General features: G+C 49.1%; 1 protein-coding gene across 2 annotated transcripts in view; it reads left to right on the top strand.

Moving 5' to 3' along the window:
- Positions 1-25,550, top strand: part of LOC144130047 (uncharacterized) — an 836,651-nt gene that overhangs the window by 387,083 nt on the left and 424,018 nt on the right. For both annotated transcript variants that reach the window (XM_077664079.1, XM_077664078.1), the window contains exon 7: positions 2,778-3,012. In XM_077664079.1, the coding sequence (XP_077520205.1) occupies positions 2,778-3,012 (235 nt within the window). The remainder of the gene's footprint in view (positions 1-2,777; positions 3,013-25,550) is intronic.

Below are 25,550 nucleotides of genomic sequence, written 5' to 3'. Positions count from 1 at the left end.
GGAAAAAACATATTCTTTCTAAGCTTTTTCTTTTGATCAGTAACGTATACTCCAACTCGCCCAGCTTTCGGCGCTATACATCTCTACAAAACTACCCAAGGCTTCTTGTCACGCCTTCTTGGAAAGTGGCTATTCCGGCGATGTTATCGCGCCTCCAGAAGCGACCGGGATGCAGGAGACGAGTGCATAATGCTACGCAAGATGCCATGCGTGCCGAGCTCTTAAAGTTGCGATACTAGGAAATATAGCCTGTCTCATTTTAATATAGCAATAGTCAGTTTTAGTATAGCGTACGCAAAACATTTGCGTATGCAATAAAGTAGCGTATGTAGAATGCGCATGCGCAGAACGCTAAAGGAAGCTTAGCGTTTAGAGTACGCACGTAATTTTCTGGAAATAGCGTATCGTCTTTGCGGGGCTTACGGAGGCACCATGGCGGCACCCTGCTTGCCCGCTTCGGTTCTAAAATACCTCGTCATTGCGTTATTCGGCACTAAACTGGCTGTAAATGGTTGCATTCGCTTACTCTTCTTGTTATCTCACTCGGACACAATGTTATATGTGATAAGTTGTCGGTAATTTTGAGATAGCCGTCTATTTCCAAGACTGTAAGCCTAACATCAGACTGTTTACGCTGTCGTCATGGAAACAGCCGTTTGTGTCATTTTTTATGGCTATCTTCTGAGAAGTTCCGGTTTCGCACACGTGTGAGCGCCATGCCATCCAGCCGCGCGCGTGTTTCGGCGCCTGATGACATAGAGCTCCTGCGCGAGGTTCGCGAATGCAACTCATTCGCGAACCCGCTCAAGTGGGCCGAAATCGCAAGAACTCGCAGCGAGTATTCGGCGAAGGCGTTCACAGTTCGTGCTGTGCGCGAACCAGCTGAGCTGCTGCTGAGCCAGTACGCGGCCAACGATCGTGTGAACGTGCGCAAGTAAGTTATTTCGATTGCATCAAAAAGATGTCGAAAAGTGCAGAGTGCAAAGTATCAAAGTGTTCTTTAGGTTGACACGCAGGTCTGGAACTGAAGAGCAGTTCAGCGAAAGGGAACAGTTTTTTTTTCTGACGTGCGGTGGCGCTAGGTACTTACCCAAACGTGGCTGAACCTGGGTGTTGTTTGTCCACTGAGCGCCCGTTGCGGAACGGTCCGCAAACGCTCATCTAAAAGCGTCGTTCGCGCTTTGGATTTAGCGTGCGCAGCCGTCTCGCGTGTTGCGTACGCAAAAAACGCAAACGCTATACTAATACTGCCTATTAACTCCAGTTATTCCACGCGACATTTTCGTGGAAGCACTTTGACCCCACCTGTCACGAATAATGCTCACCGGAACGTAAAAAAAAGCACGTAGTTCAAACGCGAACAGAACAGCGACGAGAAGAGACTGAATTCCAGTGCGGTTGCTTTCCGCTTCTAAGACGCGACGACCGCCTCTCAGTAGGGTGCTTTAATAGACCTCGTCTGTATTTTCATTGCAGTAGCTGATATTTTTCTGTTCTCGTTGCAGTTGTACTGTTCGTGTCTCATTTCACGCCGATAGGACACAGCATTGTAAATTGCACACATAGCCGCCATGAAGAAAACATGATATTGGCGTGCTGACAGGCTATGCTAAGCATTCAACGAGCCTGCATATTTTGGTCGTATAGAAATACATAACAACCACAAACCATAAAAAAAGAGAATTATTGAACCAGAATATGAACCAGAAACTAGAGAATATGAACCGGATTGGCTCAATAGATAAGTGTGTTTAAATATTTGCTGCCGGCTAATCTCTTAAGGTTTACCGGAATGGATTTCCTGCCAATAAAACTCGAGAAAATAATCATTAAAACCAATTTATCTCGTTATTTATTTTTATTTTGTGGTCCATTCTGCTTCTTTTTATTTCAGCAGCCTGAGCCTCTCTATATCTCAAGATGTAACGGAAATGTCCCTTGCGCCAGCTTGTTTAAGCAAAGCGATAGAGTTTGCTGACGGCAATTCGACGTGGTCCGGTAAAATTGTAATATGAAGTGCAACGAAAAAAAATGTGGTCTCAATAGTGTAGCACGGATGGAGATGAGTGTCAGCCTGTCGACGCTCCTGGAGCAGACAGGTAGCAGACGACGCGCGTGAGCCCATCTCATGGCGAATACCCCTGGCCGATCTGGTTTGGGTTCGCGAGTTCCACTAGTCGCTTTGGTGCAACTCGCTCCGCGGCGGAGAGCCCGAGCTTGGTCCGCCGAGAAGTGATGGATTTAGCCGGAACTCCCAAGCGCGCCTAGCCGTCACTTCGGGGATCACCAGCCACGTTCGCCTTTTTTCAACATGGTTTGAAACTTCGCTGGTCAACCCTGGGCGTTTGTTTACGCTCTGAAGGCGTTGTACTTCGAAACAAAGAATGACTCTTCTCGCTCTAAATAATTCATAAAACGCTTGAAGACCAGCGCGAGTGGCGATGACGAAATTGATGTTTCCATAGAGGTATTTAGTACAGGAATATTTCTTGAATTGCTTCGCAAAAGGTCCAAAAACAGTCGGATACATTGATGCTGCAGCGTGCAGCTTATTCATACGAAGCGGTAAGGACACATACGCAGGGCATGCAAATTCCCTGCGTGCCGCTGATTTTTATGGACCACTGCCACTGGGCATGGTAAAATGCGGCGCATCTCACAAGCTAGGTGCGAGATATGAATGAACTGTGTCATTCAGCAAAGCGACCGGTACGGCCGCAACTTTCGACATAGCCCTGGGTCTCAAAGCGTTTTCTCCGCACTTCGCTTCGACGCAGACGACCCGGCTATGGAGCCGTTCATCGCTCGGCCCCTGGTGTGCAGCTACCACTGCGTGGTGGAGGACCCATCGGCCGTGGTGCTTCCGCCGGACGGACTGTGCCACTTTCTGTTCTTCAACTTGCCGGACACCAGGGCGTACACTACCTGGGACAAGGGTCCCTGCGGCGAAGAGGTCACCGGTGCTGCCAAGGCGGCTGCACAGACCAAGTTCGGCCTGGCCGTACATGCGTCGTAAGTGTGAGACGCGTTTCTCGCCTTTTTAAGGCTGAGCTTCACGTACGCGAGAATTTACGCGAACGCGACGGCGGCAAGCGACGAGTGGCGCCTTCGCGTGAAGCAATTTACCCGGGTCGATTGTCCCGTCGCTCGCATCGGCACCAACAGAAAACTTCACTCGTCGCCCGGAAGTCCCCTCCGCTATTAGCAGATCAGGCACCCATGGATTGGCCATTTCCGGTTTGGCCAATTCTGCTCAGGTCTTCGCCGCCTTAAAGAAAATATTTCCTTCTGTTAGGCAGACGCGCAAGATTTAAATAATTAAACAATTAAACAATCTGCTCGTCGGTTACGCAGGGCTAACATCAGGATCGTGGCGTACTAGCGGGCGCATTGCAGGGAGAGATTTATTTATTTATTTATTTATTTATTTATTTATTTATTTATTTATTTATTTGTACCCCAAAGGCCCACAAAGAGGCATTGCATGAGTGGTTCGAGCCGCGGGTACTGGCGCTCGATGCACCTTGCCGCTGCGCTCCAACTGTATACACGTGCAGAAACCCTCGCGGGGCGTGTTCTCACTTAAATATTATAGTTTGTAACGTACGCCTTCCCCTTGAATCCGTGATGTGACTTCGTTCAGCAAGCACTCCGGCTTAGTCATTGCCGCGGTCGCTACACCACCGCCGTGTAGAAAATGTGTTTTATTTTTTGCCCTTGCTATGATGCACACCTGCAAAATTTTAAGAGAGAGAACAGAGCACAGGTTACGGGCGTGTTTACTAAGCTCGAGTGTTCAAGCGCCGAGACCTCTGTGCACTTCGCTGGTGCACGTCGCCAGCCGCCTTGGCTTGTTTGGGCTTTGCTCACTAACGACGGTGGTAGTCGCTTTCTTTTTCGGTGCACATAGAGCTAACTCCTTATGCATTTGAACACCGATTCCCTGATTTGCGCATTTTTCCCGGCTAATGGTGAAAACAGGGTTGAACACAATACTGAATACAGCGGGATGGGTTGCGGGTTAGGGGCTTTCACATGGAACTCTCCGAGGAACAAACAGTTATATACAGTTTCCCAGTACAGGCGCAGAAGGTACAGAAAAAAAAAAGCAGATAGGAAACGAATCATGCCAGCGCAGCCTCGACGAAACGCAGAATACCGACCGACTGAGGTATCATTGATGCCGTCTATCGCTTTCTTCTCAATAAAATGTAAGTTCTCGTGCTCTTTCTTTACACCTGCGCAAAATCTTCACAATTTTGCAGAAAACTGCATTTGTATAAGCAATGCACCGGCTTGTTAGACTGCGTCTGGTTCCTAATGAGACGCTAAAGGCAAATATGGTGAGACAGCGGACACTACCGACGTTCTTTTTTTTTTGTTTCGCGGAATGGTGGATGCGTTGATGAGAAAACCGCGGATGAAAGTCCCGAAATGCTTTCAGATTCAAAGCGCCTTAGAAAAACTTTGTGCCATGTGACGTGTATGAATATTCTAGGAATAGCCTTGGAATATTAGTCGTGAACATATCGAAACGATTTGATTATTTTCAGTCAGTGAGGTGGCAACAAAGGGCTCTGTCAAGTTTATCATCACCATCATCATCATCAGCTTGACTACACCTACTACAGAGCAATGGCCTCTGCCATGTCTATCCGGTAAACCTAGTCCTGCGCCAGCCGCGGCCCAACTATCCCCACGAACTTCGTGATCTCATTCGCCCATTTACCGTTCTGCCGCTCCCTGTTACCCTTCCCTTCTTTTGGAATTCAGTCTGTTGCCCCTAAGGACCAACAGTTATCTTGCCTTTGCATTACATGGCTGTTCAAGCCCATTTTTTTTACTTAACAAAAAAAAAATAGGGTGGCAAGGAAAAAAGCTGTCCTCGCCGCCGCTTGACAAGCCTCACCACCCTTAAAAAGAGGTAGTTTTGTAGCGACTGAAACGGCTACATAACTGCACGCCGTTAAGGACACATTGAAAAACAAACATATTACATAAAAAAAGATACTTTTGTGCACATAAATATTATTTAGACACAGTAATACATAATTGTTGTACATATTTACAAATTGATATACATTTGCACATATTGTAGGAACTAGACTACAAACGCATTCAGAACAGCAGCGCCAGACATACTGTGTAGAAAGTTATAAAATGCGTTCAAATATTTAAGGAGTAGATAATTTAGTGTAGAAAAACCGTAGATTGTTCTGCACCATAGTAAGGAGTTCGTAATGCGCTGTCGTATTATGTACGGTGTTTGGTGTCGTTTCAATGCCACAATGCTAGAAAAGTATGTGTCGTTTTCGGCTGTTATTTTTTTTATATGAAGACGCTAACCTGTAATCAAAAATTCTGTATTTGAGTACTATTTTGTATTCCAGGTAGACTGGACGTGTCGGTGCATCGTACGGAAGATTAGCAATTACGCGAAGTGCTCTTTTTTGTAGAGTTAGGGGCTTCTGTATGTTGGATGCGGCAGTTCTTCCCCAGACAAGGAAGCTAGCTGTTATAAGTCTTGTAGCAGCATCCCACCGCTGCCACCAGTTGTTACGGGCCATGTAGCATGGTCGTCTGCTTTGAAGCAGAGTAGCGTTGTTTGGCCGGAGAAAGGATCAGGAAGGACGGAAGCTTGGCATTTGGGACAATGGAAACACAAACAGGTTTACTGGCACTTTTCGAGAAACTTGATTACATAACTTAGAAGGAAACAGAATGAGCAAACAGTCAAGAATTAAATGTGAATTGCGTCGAGCGACTGGATGAGTCTTGTCGCCAAGGCCCAGAGCCACTGGATGAGCCTTCTCGCTAATGCCCAGAGCGTTCGTTCGTACTCAGGACGCTCGTTAAATACACAGCCTCTCACTACACGATGCACAGATCGGAAGAGTCGCCGCACATATCCTGCAGAGCCCCGTGGGAATGGGCGAGGAGGATTCGGAAGTCCGCTGCTACTTTGTCCGAAGCTGTCAATGACGGCCCGCTTCCCCCTTCGTCTGTACACCGTCGGTCGCGTCTTGCGAGGAACTGCAGGCAAGGAACTGCAGGGAACTGCAGCGAAGGTCATCTCCCCCTCTTCGCGTGCGTGGGAAAGATTCCAGCGGCTTCTTCCCCGGGAGGCATCTTTTTTTTTTCGCAGGGGTCCTCGTGGGTCAACGATCGGTCGAAATTGACGCTTCCACGTGGTCATCCCGGTCGATGAATCTTCGCTTTAATCGCCGGTGTGGATCGCGTTCATAACAAAGCATAATGAGTCATAAATAAAGGTGCAGCTTTGGTTTGGTGGGTAGAATGCTCTTATTCCGCGAAATTATTTACACATATCTAGACAGAGCTACGTAGAATTTGCTTCCGTGGGCGTCCCAGGACAGTAAACACCGCGCCAAGTGTGGTAAACATTTCTACAAACTCAAAGGGAGCGTTTTCCAAATAGAGGAGTGGCGCACTCACGATGTGTTGCCCTTTCGAATGGAATAATAAATTTTTTGTTTTTATTTGTTTTATTTTAATGGGTTCAATGATAACCAGCCTGGTGACGCCTAAACTCTATTTGCGGTGTTGGTTAGAACAAAGATATCAGCGAAGACAAAAACAGGCTGGTGTCTTCTGCGAATATGACGTATTTAACTAGGTAACTGAAATTGGATATGTCATTACTCAATATGTTGAATAAAACCGGTCTCAGAAGGCTGCCATGGGGCAGGCCATATGTAATTTTTATCATATCCGAAGAGCAGTGATTTATAAGAAAGTACTGAGAGCGAGTGCTGAAATACGAATGAATGAGACAAAGGGCATGCCTACTCTACCGTAATGATCACGTTTCTTAAACAAAGTTTCTTGATTTAGTGTGTCAAACGCTTTGCTGAAATTGACAGACACCTAGGGTGAGAAGTTGAGCTTCGAAGTTATTTATGTGTGTTCTTCTTGGTCCTGTAAGACATGCTTAGTTGATCAATGTTTTGTGAATCCATATTCGCCGTTGGCTATTATGCAGTGCTTCAGTAAGAAGTTGTTGTAACGTCGACGCATGAATCCTTCTAATCCTTTGGAAAAAGTTGGGAGTATAGATATTGGCTTGTAATTTCACAGAGCGTTTTTATCTCCCTTTTTACAAATAACCACTACTTTACCTATTTGCATGACTGCGGGCAAATGTGCTGTGTTCAGCGCGGTATTATAAATAGGCGCGAGGCAAGGCACAATCAAATGCAGTATGTATTTTACAGATAGAGTTTGAATACCACATAAACCAAGTCTTGACATGTTCTTTGAACTTTTACACACCGAATACACCTCAGCTTCATCTCTTGAATCCAGAAACATGGATTCCTCTAGTATGACACCCAAAAAGCGAGAAATACCTGGGATGTGTAGACGGTTTCCAACTTCAGAGAAGTGTTTGTTGAAGGCATTAGCCACGGACGAATCGGCTAATTCCTTCCCGTGAATAGCCAGGCTCCTTAGGTTCTGTGGGTGGTTACTTCGATTTAGAAGAATATCTGGATGCCTCCAATGTTCTTCAGGGTTTAGGAGACGTCTATGTTATACAAACTCTGGTAATAAGCCGTCCCGAATGATCTAATTTCGTTGTTTAAGCGGTTCAGCAAGGATTTATTACTAGCCAGAACATCGGTGGCTTTCTTTTTTATGAGTTTCACAAACAGTTTACTTCTTTTTTACCAGTCGCACTAGGCGAGCAGTCATCCATGGTTTTCGTGCCTTTTTTTTAAGTTACTATCTCCACGATAGGAAAACAATGGTTAAAAACTGGGAGAAAGAGCCGAAAGAACTCACTCTATGCATCATCAGGCGTTGCTTCATGAAGAACAGAATTCCAATTCTCAAGTGAAATACGGTTGCTGAAATGGTCAAGGCGCCAATGGTAAATGAGCTGCCGACGGGCGTTCATAGCAGCTTAGCTTAACTATAGGTTCTTTTTATAGACGAACGAAAATAGGAAGGTGATCAGTTTTGTCTATTGCATTGCGACTGACCAGGAGCGCATCTTAGTGATTAATGATCAGCAGATCTAAAAAAGAGGACGAGTGTGAGGTGACATGTGCAGGCCCGTAAATTGCTTGAACTCATATTTTCTAGCGCTTAGTGAACACAAGGGACAAGAACACAAATACACAGGACGTACTGCGCGTGTGTGAATCTCAGCATTTGAGATGGCTTATATGGAATGTTTTTTCGATTAAACGACAGTTGAAGAAATTTTGAGAAAGGAAAGATATCTCACTATCTATGCTACGAAAAAGATTGGGCTATATTGCAGTGTGAGGGTAGATAAACAGTGCAGAAAGCTTGGTGGCCTCACTTAAATGTCAACATCTCTATGTTCTCCAACTTATGCAGTGATCAGGTAAAATATCGCAAGAATTCACAAGGGTAGAAACTTGGGCGAGTCGGTAACGGTGATCCATGGAAAGTGAGAGTAGCGCAAAACGGGACAAAGGGACAGAGAAAGACAGCGCCTGTGTTGTGTCTGTCTTTCTCTGTCCCTTTGTCCCGTTTTGCGCTACTCTCACTTTCTATCGCAAGAATAGCTTTCTTTCATCAATACGGCTACGCCTCCGCCCCCCTTCGTTGCACGAATAAAAAAAATGATCTGTGCACGGGAAGGCGGATGATATCCCTATCTGAGCGGTACCATGTTTCTGTTAATCGTATAAAGCTGAAAGTATTAGTAAGGCTGCCTAAACACTATGTTAATTGGTCAGTTTTATTTACATACGATTACATATTCGTATGTATGATTTGGCAGTATTTGCCTTTGTGTGGCGAAAAATACACATTGAGATGGATGGTGTGGAAAGTGGTGACTCCTGCATTGAAATCGCGACAGCAGCTACTTTCACATGTGTTGCTGAATGGCATTCCTTACGTCATTTAAGACAAGCCCGCTTGTGAGTGAATTTGGACAGTTGTAGAGTCCTCAGTTTGGCGGGACCAGAAGTCCCGTTTCTTGTCCACACATGTTTCCATGCGACCTCCTTTTTCGCAACAGCAGCGCCCAGAAGTTTCTTGTTTTCTGGTGCCAAGTGTTCGTATACACAGACTGGTAATGACGATGTCGAATCTAATCGAATGCCCTTATTTGTAAGAAGAACGTTTTTTTTTCTTGTACAGTACAGCGTCCCGTTTCACGCGGGTTTTAAATTGAACAAAAAAGTTGGAGTTCTCGGGTTTGGGGGTAGGCACACGTTTACAGCACTCTATGTTCGACTTCGCTATAGGTTCCTGAATTGCGTTTCCAAGGTTTGTAACAAGGCCAAGAACATATTATTCTTCTCGCTTCAGGAAACCTTTAATTTCAACATGAGACCTTCGCGAGCACTGACCGCAAAGTGAAGCATCCTCTCAAGATCTTGCATGTTCTTTTCAAGAACAGCGTGTTTCAAGCCAATTTCTCAGTTTCTTGCTCCAGCTTCGCATTTTTGGAATTTTCATTGTCTAGTTGTGTTTTTAGATCTTCAATTTCAGCACGTGCGCGGACAATGCTCTTATTCATTTCCGTCTGCTCATTCTGTGGTAACCAGATTTTATTGCACACGTTTCGTTCCGTACATTCTCGTAACATTTTCAGTTCGTGCTTAAACTCTTTCTGCAGTTTTCGGAATTCCGCACGCATTACATCCTTTACCTTTGCCGCATCTTTTGACATATTCCGAACAACAGAGCGCTTCCTAGTTCGAACTAGGCAGCAGCGGCGAGGGACAGGAACAAAAGACGAACAAAGTGTGCAAATACCAAGCACTAACCTGCAGAACCATGCGATCCAAAACGTTAGAAGGTGTTTCCAGTCAATCGTCGCTACTGCCAATTGGTGAGGATACCAAGTGATTGCAGTTATATGGGCAGGCTGCGCTACGTAACTGCTGCCGGTGCTTGCAAATTCCCAGTGCCACTGATAATCTCGTCCCTGGCGTCGGTTGTCAGGTATGGACGCGCATCCAAGCAAGGAGTGCTCGGTCAGCTGGAACCTTTCGGTATAACTTGGCAGGGAACGATCTGCAGAACAAAGCAAAGCAGAATGTTAGGCGATGTTTCCACTGCGTTTTCGGTACTGCCAAGTGGTGAAGATAGCGAGTGATTTCTGTTCTATGGGCAGACTGTGCTACGTAACTGTTGCCGGTATTTGCAGATTCCCTGTGTATTTGATAATGACGTCCCCTGGCATCGATTGTGAGGTATGGCCGCGAATCCAAGTAAGGAGTGCTCGGTCAGCTCGAACCTTCAGGTATAACGGGTCAGAGAACGATTTGCAGAACAAGGAAAAACCGAATGTTAGGCGACTTTTCTAGTGCGTCGTCGCTACTGCCAAGTTGTGAGGATAGCGAGTGATTGCAGTTCTATGGGCAGGCAGCGATACCTAACTGCTGCCGCTGCTTGCAAATACCCTGTGCCGTTGATAATCATGTCCCCTGGCGTCGGTTGTCAGGTATGGCCGCGCATCCAAGCCAGGAGTGCTCAGTCAGCTGGAACCTTTCGGTATAACGGGGCGGGAAATGATTTGCAGAAAAAGGCAAAACAGAATGGTAGGCAGTGTTTCCAGTGAGTCGTCCCTACTGGCAAGTGGTGAGGATAGCGAGGGTTGGCAGTTATATGAGCAGCCTGCGTTACGCAACTATTGCCTACGTTTGCAGATTCCCTGCCTATTTGTTAATCACGTCCCCTGGCGTCGGTTGTCAGGTATGGCCGCGCATCCAAGCCAGGAGTGCTCGGTCAGCTGGAACCTTTCGGTATAACGGGGTACGGAATGATTTGCAGAAAAAGGCAAAACAGAATGGTAGGCAATGTTTCCAGTGAGTCGTCCCTACTGGCAAGTGGTGAGGATAGCGAGGGATTGCAGTTATATGAGCAGGCTGCGTTACGTAACTATTGCCGGCGTTTGCAGATTCCCTCTGAATTTGTTAACCACGTCCCCTGGCGTCGGTTGTCAGGTATGGCGGCGCATCCAAGCAAGGGGTGCTCGGTCAGCTGGAATGTTTCGGTATAACGGGGCAGGGAACGATTTGCAGGACCAGGCAAAGCAGAATGTTTGGCGATGTATCCAGTGCGTCGTCGCTACTGCCAAGAGAGGAGAGAAGCAAGCAATTGCACTTATATGGGCAGGCTGCGCTATGTAACTGCTGTCATTGCTTGCCGATTCCTTGTCTATTTTATAATCACGTCCCCTGGCGTCGGTTGTCAGGTATGACCGCGCATCCAAAGATGGAGTGCTTGGTAAGCTGGAACCTTTCTGCATAACGGGGAGGGAACGATTTGCAGAACCAGGCAAACCAGAGTGTTAGGTGGTTTCCAGTGCGTCGCCACTACTGCCAAGTCGTGAACATAGCGAGTGATTATAGTTATATGGGCAGCCTGCGCTACGTAACTGCTGCAGTTGCTTGCAAATTCCCTGTGCAGTTGATAATCACGTCCCCTGGCGTTGGTTGTCAGGTATGGCAGCGCATCCAAGCAAGGAGTGCTTGCTAAGCTGGAACCTTCCACTATAACGGGGCAGCGAACGATTTCCAGAACCAGGCGAATCGGAATGTTATGCGATGGTTCCAGTGCGCCGTCGCTACTGCCATGTGGTGAGGATAGCGAGTGATTGCAGTTATGTGGGCAGGCTGTGATACGTAACTGCTGCCGTTGGTTGTAGATTCCCTGTGTATTTGATAGTCACGTCCCCTGGCGTCGGTTGTCAGGAATGGCGCGCATACAATCAAGGACTGCTCAGTACGATGGAACCTTTCGCTTTAACGGGGATGGGAATGATCTGCAGACGCAGTCAAAGCAGAATATTAGGCGGTTTCCAATGGGCCGTCGCTACGGCCAAGTGGTGACGATAGCGAGTGATTGCAGTTATATGGACAGGCTGTGCTACGTAACTGCTGCCGGTGCTTGCAACATCCCTGTGCCGTTGATAATCTCGGTCCCTGGCGTCGGTTGTCAGGAATGGCCGCGCATCTAAGCAAGAAGTGCTCGGTCAGCTGGAACGAACCAGGCAAACATAATGTTAGGGGATGTTTCCAGTGCGTTTTCGGTACTGCCAAGTTGTTAGGATAGCGAGTGATTGCAGTTATATGGGCAGGGTGTGCTACGTAACTGCTGCCGTTGGTTCCAGATTCTCCGTGTAGTTGACAATCAGGTCCCCTGGCGTCGGTTGTCAGGTATGGACGCGCATCCAAGCAAGGAGTGTTCGGTCAGTTGGAATCTTTCGGTATAACGGGGCAGAGAACCACATGCACAAACAAAGGAAAGCCGAATGTTAGGCGATGTTTCCAGTGCGCCGCCGCTTCTGCCAAGTTGTGAGGATAGCGAGTGATTACAGTCATAAGAGCAGGCTGCGCAACTTAACTGCTGCCGGTGGTTGTAGATTCACTGTGTATTTGACAGTCACGTCCCCTGGCGTCGGTTGTCAGGTGTGGACGCGCATCCATGCAACAAGTGCTCGGTCAGCTGGAACCTTTCGGTATAACGGAGCAGAGAACGACATGCAGAACCAAGGAAAGACGAATGTTAGGCGATGATTTCAGTGCGTCGTCGGTACTGCCAAGTGGTGAGGATAGCGAGTGATTGCAGTTATATGGACAGACTGTTCTACGTAACTGCTGCCGTTTGTTGAAGATTCCCTGTGTATTAGATAATAACGTCCCCTGGCGTCGGTTGTCAGGTGTGGACGCGCATCCATGGAACGAGTGCTCGGTCAGCTGGAACCTTTCGGTATAACGGAGCAGAGAACGACATGCAGAACCAAGCAAAGCCGAATGTTAGGCGATGCTTCCAGTGCGTTTTCGGTACTGCCAAGTGGTGAAGATAGCGAGTTATTGCTGTTATATGGGCAGACTGTGCTACGTAACTGTTGCCGGTATTTGCAGATTCCCTGTGTATTTGATAATAACATCCCTTGGCAACGGTTGTCAGGTATGGACACGAATCAAAGCAAGGAGTGCTCGGTCAGCTGGAACCTTCAGGTATAACGGGTCAGAGAACGATTTGCAGAACAAGGCAAAGCGGAATGTTAGGTGACTTTTCTAGTGCGTCGTCGCTACTGCCAAGTTGTGAGGATAGCGAGTGATTGCAGTTCTATGGGCAGGCAGCGATACCTAACTGCTGCCGCTGCTTGCAAATACCCTGTGCCGTTGATAATCACGTCCCCTGGCGTCGGTTGCCAGGTATGGCCGCGCATCCAAGCCAGGAGTGCTCAGTCAGCTGGAACCTTTCGGTATAACGGGGCAGCGAACGATTTGCAGAACAAGGCAAAGCCGAATGTTGGGCGATGCTTCCAGAGCGTCGTCGCTACTGCCATGTTGTGAGGATAGCAAGTAATTGCATTTATATGGGCAGGCTGCGCAACTTAACTGCTGCCGCTGCTTGCAGATTCCCTGCGTATTTGATAATCACCTCCCCTGGCGTCGGTTGTGAGGTATGGACGCGCATCCATGCAAGGAGCGCTCGGTCAGCTAGAACCTTTCGGTATAACGGGGCAGACAATATTGACATGCAGAGCCAAGCAAAGGATAATGTTAGGCTATGATCCCAGTGCGTTTTTTTTTTGTACTGCAAGTGGTGAGGATAGCGACTGATAGCTGTTCTACGGACAGGCAGCGCTACCTAACTGTTGCCGGTGTATGCAGATTCCCTGTGTATTTGATAATCACGTTCCCTGGCAGTGGTTGTCAGGTGTGGCCGCGCATTCAAGCAAGGACTGCTCGGTCAGCTGAAACCCTGCGGTATAACGGGGCAGAGAACGATCTGCAGAACCAGACAAAGAAGAATGTTAGGCGAAGTTTCCAGAGCGCCGTCACTACTGCCAAGTGGTGATTAAATCGAGTGATTGCAGTTATATTTGCAGACTGCTTAACTTAACGGCTGCCGTTGGTTGCAGATTCCCTTTGCATTTGATAATCACGTCCCCTGGCCTCGGCTTTCAGGCATGGCCGCGCACTCAAGCAAGGAGTGCTCGGTCAGCTGAAACCCTTCGGTATAGCTGGGCAGGGAACGATTTGCAGAACTAGGCAAAGCAGAATATTTGGCGATGTTTCCAGTGCGTCGCCACTACTGCCATGTCGTGAGCACAGCGAGTGATTATAGTTATATGGGCGGGCTGCGCTACGTAACTGCTGCGGTTGCTTGCAAATTACCTGCGCCGTTGATAATCACGTCCCCTGGCGTTGGTTGTCAGGTATGGCAGCGCATCCAAGCAAGGAGTGCTGGCTAAGCTGGAACCTTCCAGTATAACGGGGCAGCGAACGATTTCCAGAACCATGCGAATGAGAATGTTAGGCGATGGTTCCAGTGCGCCGTCGCTACTGCCATGTAGTGGGGATAGCGAGTGATTGCAGTTATATGGGCAGGCTGTCCTACGTAACTGCTGACGGTGCTTGCAAATTCCCTATGCCGTTGATAATCTCGGCCCCTGGCGTCGGTTGTCAGGAATGGCCGCGCATCCAAGCAAGGGGTGCTCGGTCAGCTGGAATGTTTCGGTATAACGGGGCAGGAAACGATTAGCAGAACCAGGCAAACAGAATGTTAGGCAATGTTTCCAGTGCGTCGTCGCTACTGCCGAGTGGTGAGGACAGCGAGTGATTGCAGTTATATGGGCAGGCTGCGCAACTTAACTGCTGCCGGTGCTGGCAGATTCCCTGTGTATTTGACAGTCAGGTACCCTGGCGTCTGTTGTCAGGTATGGGCGCGCATCCAAGCAAGGAGTGCTCGGAGAGCTGGAACGTTTCAGTATAACGTGTCAGATAACGACATGCAGAACCAAGCAAAGCCGAAAGTTAGGCGATGCTCCCAGTGCGTCGTCGCTACTGCCAAGTGGTGAGGATAGCGAGTGATTGCAGTTATATGGGCAGCCTGCGCTACGCAAATGCAGCCGTTTTTGCAGATTCCCTGTGTATTTGGCAATCATGTCCCCTTTCGTCGGTTGACAGGTATGTACGCGCATCCCAGAGAGGAGTGCTCGGTCAGCTGGAAATTTTCTGTATAACGGGGCAGAGAACGACATGCAGAACCAAGAAAAGCCGAACATCAGGCGATGTTTCCAGTGCGTCGTCGCTGCTGTCAAGTGGAGACGATAGCAAGTACTTGCAATTATAAGGGCAGGTTGCGCTACGCAACTGCAGCCGGTTTTGCAGATTCCCTGTGTATTTCTCAATTACGTCCTCTGGCGTCTGTTGTCTGGTATGGACGCGCGTCCAAGCAAGGAGTGCTCGGTGAGCTGGAACTTTTCAGCATAACGGGGCAGAGAACGACATGCAGAACCAAGCAAAACCGAATTTTGGGCGATGTTTACAGTGCGTCGTCGCTACTGGCAGGCTGTTAGGATAGCGAGTGATTGCAGTTACATGGGCAGGCAGCGCTACGTAACTCCTGCCATTGGTTGCAGATTCCCTGTGTATTTGATAATCCCGTCCCCTGGCGTCGGTTGTCAGGTATGGCCGCGCATCCAAGCAAGGAGTGCTTGGTCAGCTGGAACCTTTCGTTACAGCGGGGCTGGTAACGATTTGAAGAACCAGGCAAAGCATAACGTTAGGTGATGGTTTCAGTTCGTCGTCGCTACTGCTATGTGTTGAAGATAGCGAGTGATTGCAGTTATATGGGCAAATTGCGCAACTTAACTTCTATCGGTGTTTGCAGATTCTCTGTGTATTTGATAATCTATCCTCTGGCGTCAGTTGTAAGGTATGGACGCGCATCCAAGCAAGGAGTACTCGGTCAGCTGGAACGTTTCCGTATAACTGGGCAGAGAACGACATGCAGAACCAAGCAAAGCAGACTGTTGTATGCGATGTTTCCAGTGCGTCGTCGCTACTGCCAAGTTCTGAGGATAGCGAGTGATTGCAGTTATATGGGCAGGCTGCACAACTTAACTGCTGCCTGTGCTTAAAGATTCCCTGCGTATTTGATAATCACGTCCACTGGCGTCGGTTGTCAGGTATGGACGCGCATCCATGCAAGGAGTACTCGGTCAGCTGGAACCTTTCGGTATAACGGGGCAGAGAACGGCTTGCAGAACCAAGCAAAGCAGAATGTTAGGCGATGTTTCCAGTGCGTCGTCGCTACTGCCAGGCTGTTAGGATAGCGAGTGATTGCAGTTATATGGGCAGGCTGCGCTACGCAACTGCAGCCGTTTTTGCAGATTTCCTGCGTATTTGGCAATCACGTCCCCTGGCGTCGGTTGTCAGGAATGGCCGCGCATCCAAGCAAGGAATACTCGGTCAGCTGGAACTTTCGGTATAACGGGGCAGAGAACGGCTTGCAGAACCAAGCAAGGCAGAATGTTAGGCGATGTTTCCAGTGCGTCGTCGCTACTGCCAGGCTGTTAGGATAGCGAGTGATTGCAGTTATATGGGCAGGCTGCGCTACGCAACTGCAGCCGTTTTTGCAGATTTCCTGCGTATTTGGCAATCACGTCCCCTGGCGTCAGTTGTAAGGTATGGACGCGCATCCAAGCCAGGAGTGCTCGGTCAGCTGGAACCTTTCGGTATAACGGGGCAGACAACGACATACAGAACAAAGCAAACACGAATGTTAGGCGATGTTTCCAGTGCGTCGTCGCTACTGCCAATTTCTGAGGATAGCGAGTGAATGCAGTTATATGGGCAGGCTGCGTTACTAACTACTGCCTGCATTCGCAGATTCTCTGTTTATTTCATAATCACGTCCCCTGGCGTCGGTTGTCAGGTATGGCCGCGCATCCACGCAAGGGGCACTCGGTTAGCTGGAACCTTTCGGCATAATGGGGCAGGAAACGATTTGCAGAACCAGGCCTAGCAGAATGTTAGGCGATGTTACAAGTGCGGTGTCGTTACTGCCAAGTTGTGAGCATAGCGAGTGATTGGAGTTATATGCGCAGGCTGCGCAACTTAACTGCTCCCGGTGCTTGCAGACTCGCTGTATATTTGATAATGGCGTCCTTTGGCGTCGGTTGTCAGGTATAGACGCGCATCCAAGCAAGGACTGCTCAGTCAGCTGGAACCTTCCGGTATAACGGGGCGGGGAATGATTTGCAGAACCAGGCAAAGCAGAATGTTAGGCGATGTTACCAGTGCGTCGATGCTGCTGCCATGTCGTGAGGATAGCGAGTGATTGCACTTATAAGAGCAGATTGTGTTACGTAACTACTCCCGGCATTTACAGATTCTCTGTTTATATGATAATCGCGTCCCCTGGCGTCGGTTGTCAGGTATGGCCGCGCATCCAAGCAAGGGGCGCTCTGTTAGCTGGAACCTTTCGGTATAACGGGGCAGGGAACGATTTGCAGAACCAGGAAAAGCAGAATGTTAGGCGATGTTACAAGTGCGTCGTCGCTACTGCCAAGTTGTGAGCATAGCGAGTGATTGCAGTTATATGCGCAGGCTGCGCAACTTAACTGCTCCTGGTGCTTGCAGACTTGCTGTGTATTTGATATTGACGTCCTTTGGCGTCGGTTGTCAGGTATGGACGCGCATCCAATCAAGGAGTGCTCCGTCAGCTGGAACCGTGCGGTATAACGGTGCAGGGAATGATTTGCAGAAACAGGCAAAGCTGAATGTTAGGCGGTTTCCAGTGCGTCGATGCTACTGCCGAGTGGTGAGGATAGCAAGTGATTGCAGTTATATGGGTAGGCTGCGTTACGTAAAGTCTGCCAGCATTTGCAGATTCTCTGTTTATTTGACAATCACGTCCCCTGGCGTCGGTTGTCAGGTATGGCCGCGCATCCAATCAAGGGGTGCTCGGTCAGCTGGAACCTTTCGGTATAGCGGGGCAGGGAACGATTTGCAGAACCAGGCAAAGCAGAATGTTAGGCAATGCTTCCAGTGCGTTTTCGGTACTGCCAAGTGGTGACGATAACGAGTGATTGCAGTTATATGGGCAGGGTGCGCATCTTGACAGCTGCCGGTGCTTGCAGATTCGCTGCGTTTTAGATAATCCCGTCCTCTGGTGTCGGTGGTCAGGTGTGGCCGCGCATCCAAGCAAGGGGTCCTTGGTCAGCTGAAACCTTTCTGTATAATGGGCTGAGAAAGACCTATAGAATAAAGCAGAGCCGAATGTTAGGCGATATTTCAAGTGCGTCGTTGCAACTGCCAAGTTGTGAGGATAGCGAGTGGTTGCAGTTAAATGGGCAGGCTGCGCAGCTTAACTGCTGCCGGTGCTTGCAGATTTCCTGTGTATTTGACAATCACGTCCCCGGCGTCGGTTGTCAGGTATGGATGCTCATCCAAGCAAGGAGTGCTCGGTCAGCTGGACCCTTTCGGCATAACGGGGCAGGCAACGACATGCAGAACTAAGCAAAGCCGAATGTTAGGCGATGTTTCCAGTGCGTTGTCGCTACTGCCAAGTGGTGAGGATAGCGAGTGATTGCAGTTATATGGGCAGGCTGTTACGTAAATACTGCCGGCATTTGCAGATTCTCTGGATGGATGGATACGGCTGAACCCTTTACATCGGGTGGTGGCTCAAGCCACCTAGCCATGTCTTGTGAAATTTTACTCCTGTCTTGCTTTTAGCCACCAATCAGATAACCTTCGCTTGGTTACTTCTAACGTCTTAAAATACACTTTCCCTTCACTATCCCTAAACCCCAATGCCTTGGGTAAGTCAGCCCCGCTGCCTTCCACTGTAGGGTGAAGCCCTTTACAGAAAAGTATCAAGTGTTCAGCCGTTTCCTTCTCCTCTCCGCACGCAATGCACAGTGTCTATCTCCTGGTACCTGACTCTATGCGTCCTAGTCCGCAAAACTCCAGTCCTGGCCTCAAACAACAAAGAACTTCCCCTACAATTATCATAGATAATTTCTTTGACAATTTCCTGTTTAAAGGTCCGGTATGTTTCTAGTGCCGATTTCGTCAGCATCCCTGGTTTCCACAAAGCTCTCTCTGTTCCTTTAACCTTTTTCTTAACCGATAATTGCTGATTTGCCCCCTTACTGCTGTCCAGATATTTGCTTGTCAATTTTCTAGTTCGCTTTCTACATTTCGTGTCAACATTCTTTATATACAGGTATCTGAAAACTTTCCTAGCCCACCGCTTTTCTTCCATCCTTCTCAATCGTTGCTCAAATGCTATCTTACTGCTAGCCTCTCTGTTCTCGAAAGACGCCCATCCCATATCACCCTGTACCCCCTGATTTGGTGTATTTTCATGTGCTCCCAAAGCTAACCTCCCTACTCCCCGTTGCCTAATTTCCAGCCTTGCTTGAACATCTGGCCTCATACACAGGACCGCATTCCCGAAGGTCAGGCTAGGGACCATCACCCCTTTCCAGATCCCTCTTACCACCTCATACCTATCGTAATTCCACAGTGCCCTATTTTTCATGACAACTGCATGGCCGCGCATCCAAGCAAGGGGTGCTCGGTCAACTGGAACCTTTCGGTATAACGGGGCAGGAAACGATTTGGAGAACCAGGCAAAGCCGAAAGTTAGGCAATGCTTCCAGTGCGTTTTCGGTTCTGCCGAGTGTTGTGGATAGCGAGTGATTGCAGTTTTATGGGCAGGGTGCTCAACTTGACTGCTGCCGGTGCTTGCAGATTCGCTGTGTATTAGATAATCACGTCCTCTGGCATCGGTTGTCAGGTATTGCCGCGCATTCAAGCAAGGACTGCTTAGTCAGCTGGAACCTTTCGGTATTACGGGGCAGGGCACGATTTGCAGAACCAGGCGAAGCAGAATGCTAGGCGGTCTCCAGTGCGTCGATGCTACTGCCAAGTGGTGAAGATATCGAGTGATTACAGTTTTATGGGCAGGCTGCGCAACTTAACTGCTGCCGGTGCTTGCAGATTTCCTGTGTATTTGATAATGACGTCCTCTGGCGTCGGTTGTCAGGTATGGCCGCGCATCCAAGCAACGACTGCTCAGTCAGCTGGAACATTTCGGTATAACGGGCCAGGTAATGATTTGCAAAACCAGGCAAAGCAGAATGTTAGATGTTTCCAGTGCATATTCGGTACTGCCAATTGGTGTGGATAGCGAGTGATTGCAGTTATATGGGCTGGCTGCGCAACTTAACTGCTGCCGGTGCTTGCAGATTCCCTGTGTATTTTATAATCACGTCCTCTGGCATCGGTTTGCAGGTATGGTCTCGCATCCAAGCAAGGGGTGCTCGGACAGCTGGAAGCTTTCGGCATAATGCGGCAGGGAAGGATTTGCAGAACCAGGCGAAGCAGAATGTTAGGCGGTTTCCAGTGCGTCGATGCTACTGCCAAGTGGTGAGGATAGCGAGTGATTGCAGTTATATGGGCAGGCTGCGCAACTTAACTCTGCCGGCTTTGCAGATTCCCTGTGATTTTGATGATCACATCCCCTGGCGTCAGTTGTCAGGTATGCACGCGCATCCAATCAAGGAGTGCTACGTCAGCTGGAACGTTGCGGTATAACGGGGCAGGGAATGATTTGCAGAACCAGGCAAAGCTGAATATTAGGCGGTTTCCAGTGCGGTTTCCGTACTGCCAAGTGGTGAGGATAGCAAGTGATTGCAGTTATATGGGCAGGCTGCGTTACGTAACTACTTCCGGCATTAGCAGATTGTCTGTTTATTGATAATCACGTCCCCTGGTGTCGGTTGTCACTTATGGCCGCGTAACCAAGCAAGCGGTGCTCGGTCAGCAGGAACCTTTTGGTATAACGGGGCAGGGAACGATTGGCAGAACCCGGCAAAGCAGAATGTTAATCGATGTTTCCTGTTCGTCGTCGCTACTGCCAAGTGGTGAATATAGCGAGTGATTGCCGTTATACGGGCAGGCTGCGCTACGTAACTACTGCCGGCATTTGCAGATTCTCTGTTTATTTGATAATCACGTCCCCTGGCGTCGGTTGTAAGTTATGGCCGCGCATCCAAGCAAGGGGTGCTCGGTCAGCTAGAACCTTTCGGAATAACGGGCAGAGAATGACATTCAGAACCAAGCAGAGCCGAATGTTAGGCGATGTTTCCAGTGCGTCGTCGCAACTGCCAATTGTGAGGATAGCGAGTAATTGCCGTTATACGGTCAGGCTGCGCTACGTAACTGCTGCCATTGGTTGCACATTGCCTGTGTAATTGACAGTCACGTTCTTTGGCGTCGGTTGTCAGGTAAGGATGGGCACCCAAGCAAGGAGTGCTCGGTCAGCTTGAAACTTTCGATATAACGGAGCAGAAAACGACATGGAGAAACATGCAACTCCGAATATAATGCGATGTTTCCAGTGCGTCGATGCTACTGCCATGTCGTGAGCACAGCGAGTGATTATAGTTATATGGGCTGGCTGTGCTACGTAACTGCTCCGGATGCTTGCAAATTACCTGTGCCGTTGATAGTCACGTCCCCTGGCGCTGGTTGTCAGGTATGGCAGCGCATCCAAGCAAGGAGTGCTTGCTAAGGTGGTACCTTTCAGTATAAAGGGGCAGCGAACGATTTCCAGAACTAGGCGAATGAGAATGTTAGGGGATGGTTCCAGTGCGCCGTCGCTACTGCCATGTGGTGGGGATAGCGAGTGATTGCAGTTATATGGGCAGGCTGCGCAACTTAACTGCTGCCGGTGCTTGCAGATTCCGTGTGTATTTGACAGTCAGGTACCCTGGCGTCTGTTGTCAGGTATGGACGCGCATCCAAGCAAGGAGTGCTCGGAGAGCTGGAACGTTTGAGTATAACGTGTCAGATAACGACATGCAGAACCAAGCAAAGCCGAAAGTTAGGCGATGCTCCCAGTGCGTCGTCGCTACTGCCAAGTGGTGAGGATAGCGAGTGATTGCAGTTATATGGGCAGCCTGCGCTACGCAAATGCAGCCGTTTTTGCAGATTCCCTGTGTATTTGGCAATCATGTCCCCTTTCGTCGGTTGACAGGTATGTACGCGCATCCCAGAGAGGAGTGCTCGGTCAGCTGGAAATTTTCTGTATAACGGGGCAGAGAACGACATGCAGAACCAAGAAAAAGAAATCATAGGCGATGTTTCGAGTGCGTCGTCGCTACTGCCATGTGGTGAAGATAGCTAGTGATTGCAGTTACATTCGCTGGTAGCGCTACGTAACTGCTGCCGTTGATTGCAGATTCCCTATGTATTTGATAATCACGTCCCCAGGCGTCGCTTGTGAGGTATGGCCGCGCATCCAAGCAAGGAGTGCATGGTCAGCTGGAAACTTTCGGAATAACGGGCCTGAAAACGATTCGCAAAACCAGGCAAAGCAGAATGTTAGCCTATGGTTCCAGTTCGTCGTCGCTACTGCCATGTGGTGGGGATAGCGTGTGATGGCAGTTATATGGGCAGGCTGCAGAACTTAACTGTTGCCGGTGCTTACAGATTCCCTGTGTATTTGATAATCACGTCCCCTGCCGTCGATTGTCAGGTATGGACGCGCATCCATGCAATGAGTGCTTGGTCAGCTGGAACCTTTCGGTATAATGGGGCAGAGAACGACATGCAAACCAAGCAAAGCAGAATGTTAGGCGATGTTTCCAGTGCGTCGTCGCTACTGCCGGCTGCTAGGATAGCGAGTAATTGCAGTTATATGAGCAGGCTGCACAACTTAACTGCTGCCGGTACTTGCAGATTCCCTGTGTATTTGACAATCAGGTACCCTGGCGTCTGTTGTCAGGTATGGACGCGCATCCAAGCAAGGAGTAGTCGGTCAGCTGGAACCTTTCCGTATAACTGGACAGAGAACGACATGCAGAACCAAGCAAAGCAGAATGTTAGGCGATGTTTCCAGTGCGTCGTCGTAACTGCCAAGTGGTGAGGATAGCGAATGATTGCAGTTGTATGGGAAGGCTGCGCTACGCAACTGCAGCCGTTTTTGCAGATTCCCTCTGTATTTGGCAATCACGTCCCCTGGTGTCGGCTGACAGGTATGTACACGGATCCAAGAGAGGAGTGCTCGGAGAACTGGAAATTCTTGCGTATAACGGGGTAGAGAACGACATGCATACCAAGCAAAGCAGAATGTTAGGCGATGTTTCCAGTGCGTCGTCGCTACTGCCATGCTGTTAGGATAGCGAGTGATTACAGTTATATGGATAGGCTGCGCAAATTAACCGTTGCTGGTGCTTGCAGATTCCCTGTGTATTTGACAATCAGGACTACTGGCGTCTGTTGTCAGGTATGGACACGCATCCAAGCAAGGATTGCTCGGTGAGCTGGAACGCTTCAGTAAAACGGGGCAGAGAACGACATGCAGAACCAAGCGAAGCCGAATGTTACGCGATGTTTCCAGTACGTCGTCGTAACTGCCAAGTGGTGAGGATAGCGAGTGATTGCAGTTATATGGGCAGGCTGCGCCACGCAACTGCAGCCGTTTTTGCAGATTCCCTGCTTATTGGCAGTCACGTCCCCTGGCGTCGGTTGTCTGGTATGGCCGCGCATCCAAGCAAGGGGTGCTCGGTCAGCTGGAAAGTTTCGGTATAACGGGGCAGGCAACGATTAGCAGAACCAGGCAAACAGGACGTTAGGCGATCTTTCCAGTGCGTTTTCGGTACTGCCAAGTTGTGAGGATAGCGAGTGATTGCAGTTTTATGGGCAGGCTGTGCTATGTAACTGCTGCCGGTGGTTCCAGATTCCCTGTGCATTTGGTAATCACGTCATCTGGCGTCGGTTGACAGGTATGGACGCGCATTCAAGAGAGGAGTGCTCGGTCAGCTGGAAATGTTCTGTATAACGGGGCAGAGAACGACTTGCAGCGCCAAGAAAAGCCGATCATCCGGCGATGTTTCCAGTGCGTCGTCGCTGCTGTCAAGTGGTGAGGATAGCGAGTGATTGCAGTATTATGGGCACGGAGCGCTACGTAACAGCTGCCGTTGGTTGCATATTCCCTGTGTATTTGATAATCATGTCCCCTGGCGTCGGTTGTCAGGAATGGCCGCGCATCCAAGCAAGGAGTGTTTGGTCACCTAGAACCTTTCGGTATAACGGGGCTGGTAACGATTTGCAGAACAAGGCAAAGCAGAATGTTAGGTGATGGTTCCAGTTCGTCGTCGCTACTGCGATGTGGTGAAGATAGCGTGTGATTGCAGTTATATGGGCAGGCTGCACAACTTAACTGCTGCCGGTGCTTACAGATTCCCTGTGTATTTGATAATCACGTCCCCTGGCGTCGGTTGTCAGGTATGGACCCGCATCCATGCAAGGAGGTCTTGGTCAGCTGGAACCTTTCTGTATAACGGGGCAGAGAACGACAACGAGAACCAAGCAAAGCAGAATGTTAGGCGATGTTTCCAGTGCGTCGTCGCTTATGCCAGGCTGTTAGGATAGTGAGAGATTGCAGTTATATGGGCAGGCTGCGCAACCGAACTGCTGCCGGTGCTTGCAGATTCCCTGTGTATTTGACAATCAGATCCCCTGGCGTCTGTTGTCAGGTATGGACGCGCATCCAAGCAAAGAGTGCTCGGTGAGCTGGAACGCTTCAGTATAACGTGTCAGATAACGACATGCAGAACCAAGCAAAGCCGAATGTTAGGCGATGTTTCCAGTGCGTCGTCGCTACTGCCAAGTGGTGAGGATAGCGAGTGATTGCAGTTATATGGGCAGTCTGCGCTACGCAACTGCAGCCGTTTATGCAGATTCCCTGTGTATTTGGCAATCACGTCCCCTGGCGTCGGTTGACAGGTATGTACGCGCATCCAAGAGAGGAGTGCTCGGTCAGCTGGAAATTTTCTGTATAACGGGGCAGAGAACGACATGCAGAACCAAGAAAAGCCGAACATCAGGCAATGTTTCCAGAGCGTCGTCGCTGCTGTCAAGTGGAGAGGATAGCAAGTGATTGCAGTTATATTAGCAGGCTGCGCTATGTAACTGCTGCCGTTGGTTGCAGATACCCTGTGTATTTGACAATCAGGTACCCTGTCGTCTGTTGTCAGGTATGGACGCGCATCCAAGCAAGGAGTAGTCGGTCAGCTGGAACCTTTCCGTATAACTGGACAGAGAACGACATGCAGAACCAAGCAAAGCAGAATGTTAGGCGATGTTTCCAGTGCGTCGTCGTAACTGCCAAGTGGTGAGGATAGCGAATGATTGCAGTTGTATGGAAAGGCTGCGCTACGCAACTGCAGCCGTTTTTGCAGATTCCCTCTGTATTTGGCAATCACGTCCCCTGGTGTCGGCTGACAGGTATGTACACGGATCCAAGAGAGGAGTGCTCGGAGAACTGGAAATTCTTGCGTATAACGGGGTAGAGAACGACATGCATACCAAGCAAAGCAGAATGTTAGGCGATGTTTCCAGTGCGTCGTCGCTACTGCCATGCTGTTAGGATAGCGAGTGATTACAGTTATATGGATAGGCTGCGCAAATTAACCGTTGCTGGTGCTTGCAGATTCCCTGTGTATTTGACAATCAGGACTACTGGCGTCTGTTGTCAGGTATGGACACGCATCCAAGCAAGGATTGCTCGGTGAGCTGGAACGCTTCAGTAAAACGGGGCAGAGAACGACATGCAGAACCAAGCGAAGCCGAATGTTACGCGATGTTTCCAGTACGTCGTCGTAACTGCCAAGTGGTGAGGATAGCGAGTGATTGCAGTTATATGGGCAGGCTGCGCCACGCAACTGCAGCCGTTTTTGCAGATTCCCTGCTTATTGGCAGTCACGTCCCCTGGCG

Source organism: Amblyomma americanum, chromosome 4 (assembly GCF_052857255.1).
Source record: "Amblyomma americanum isolate KBUSLIRL-KWMA chromosome 4, ASM5285725v1, whole genome shotgun sequence".
NCBI classification, from domain to species: Eukaryota; Metazoa; Arthropoda; class Arachnida; order Ixodida; family Ixodidae; genus Amblyomma; species Amblyomma americanum.
This window is presented reverse-complemented; position numbering and strand designations above follow the sequence as displayed.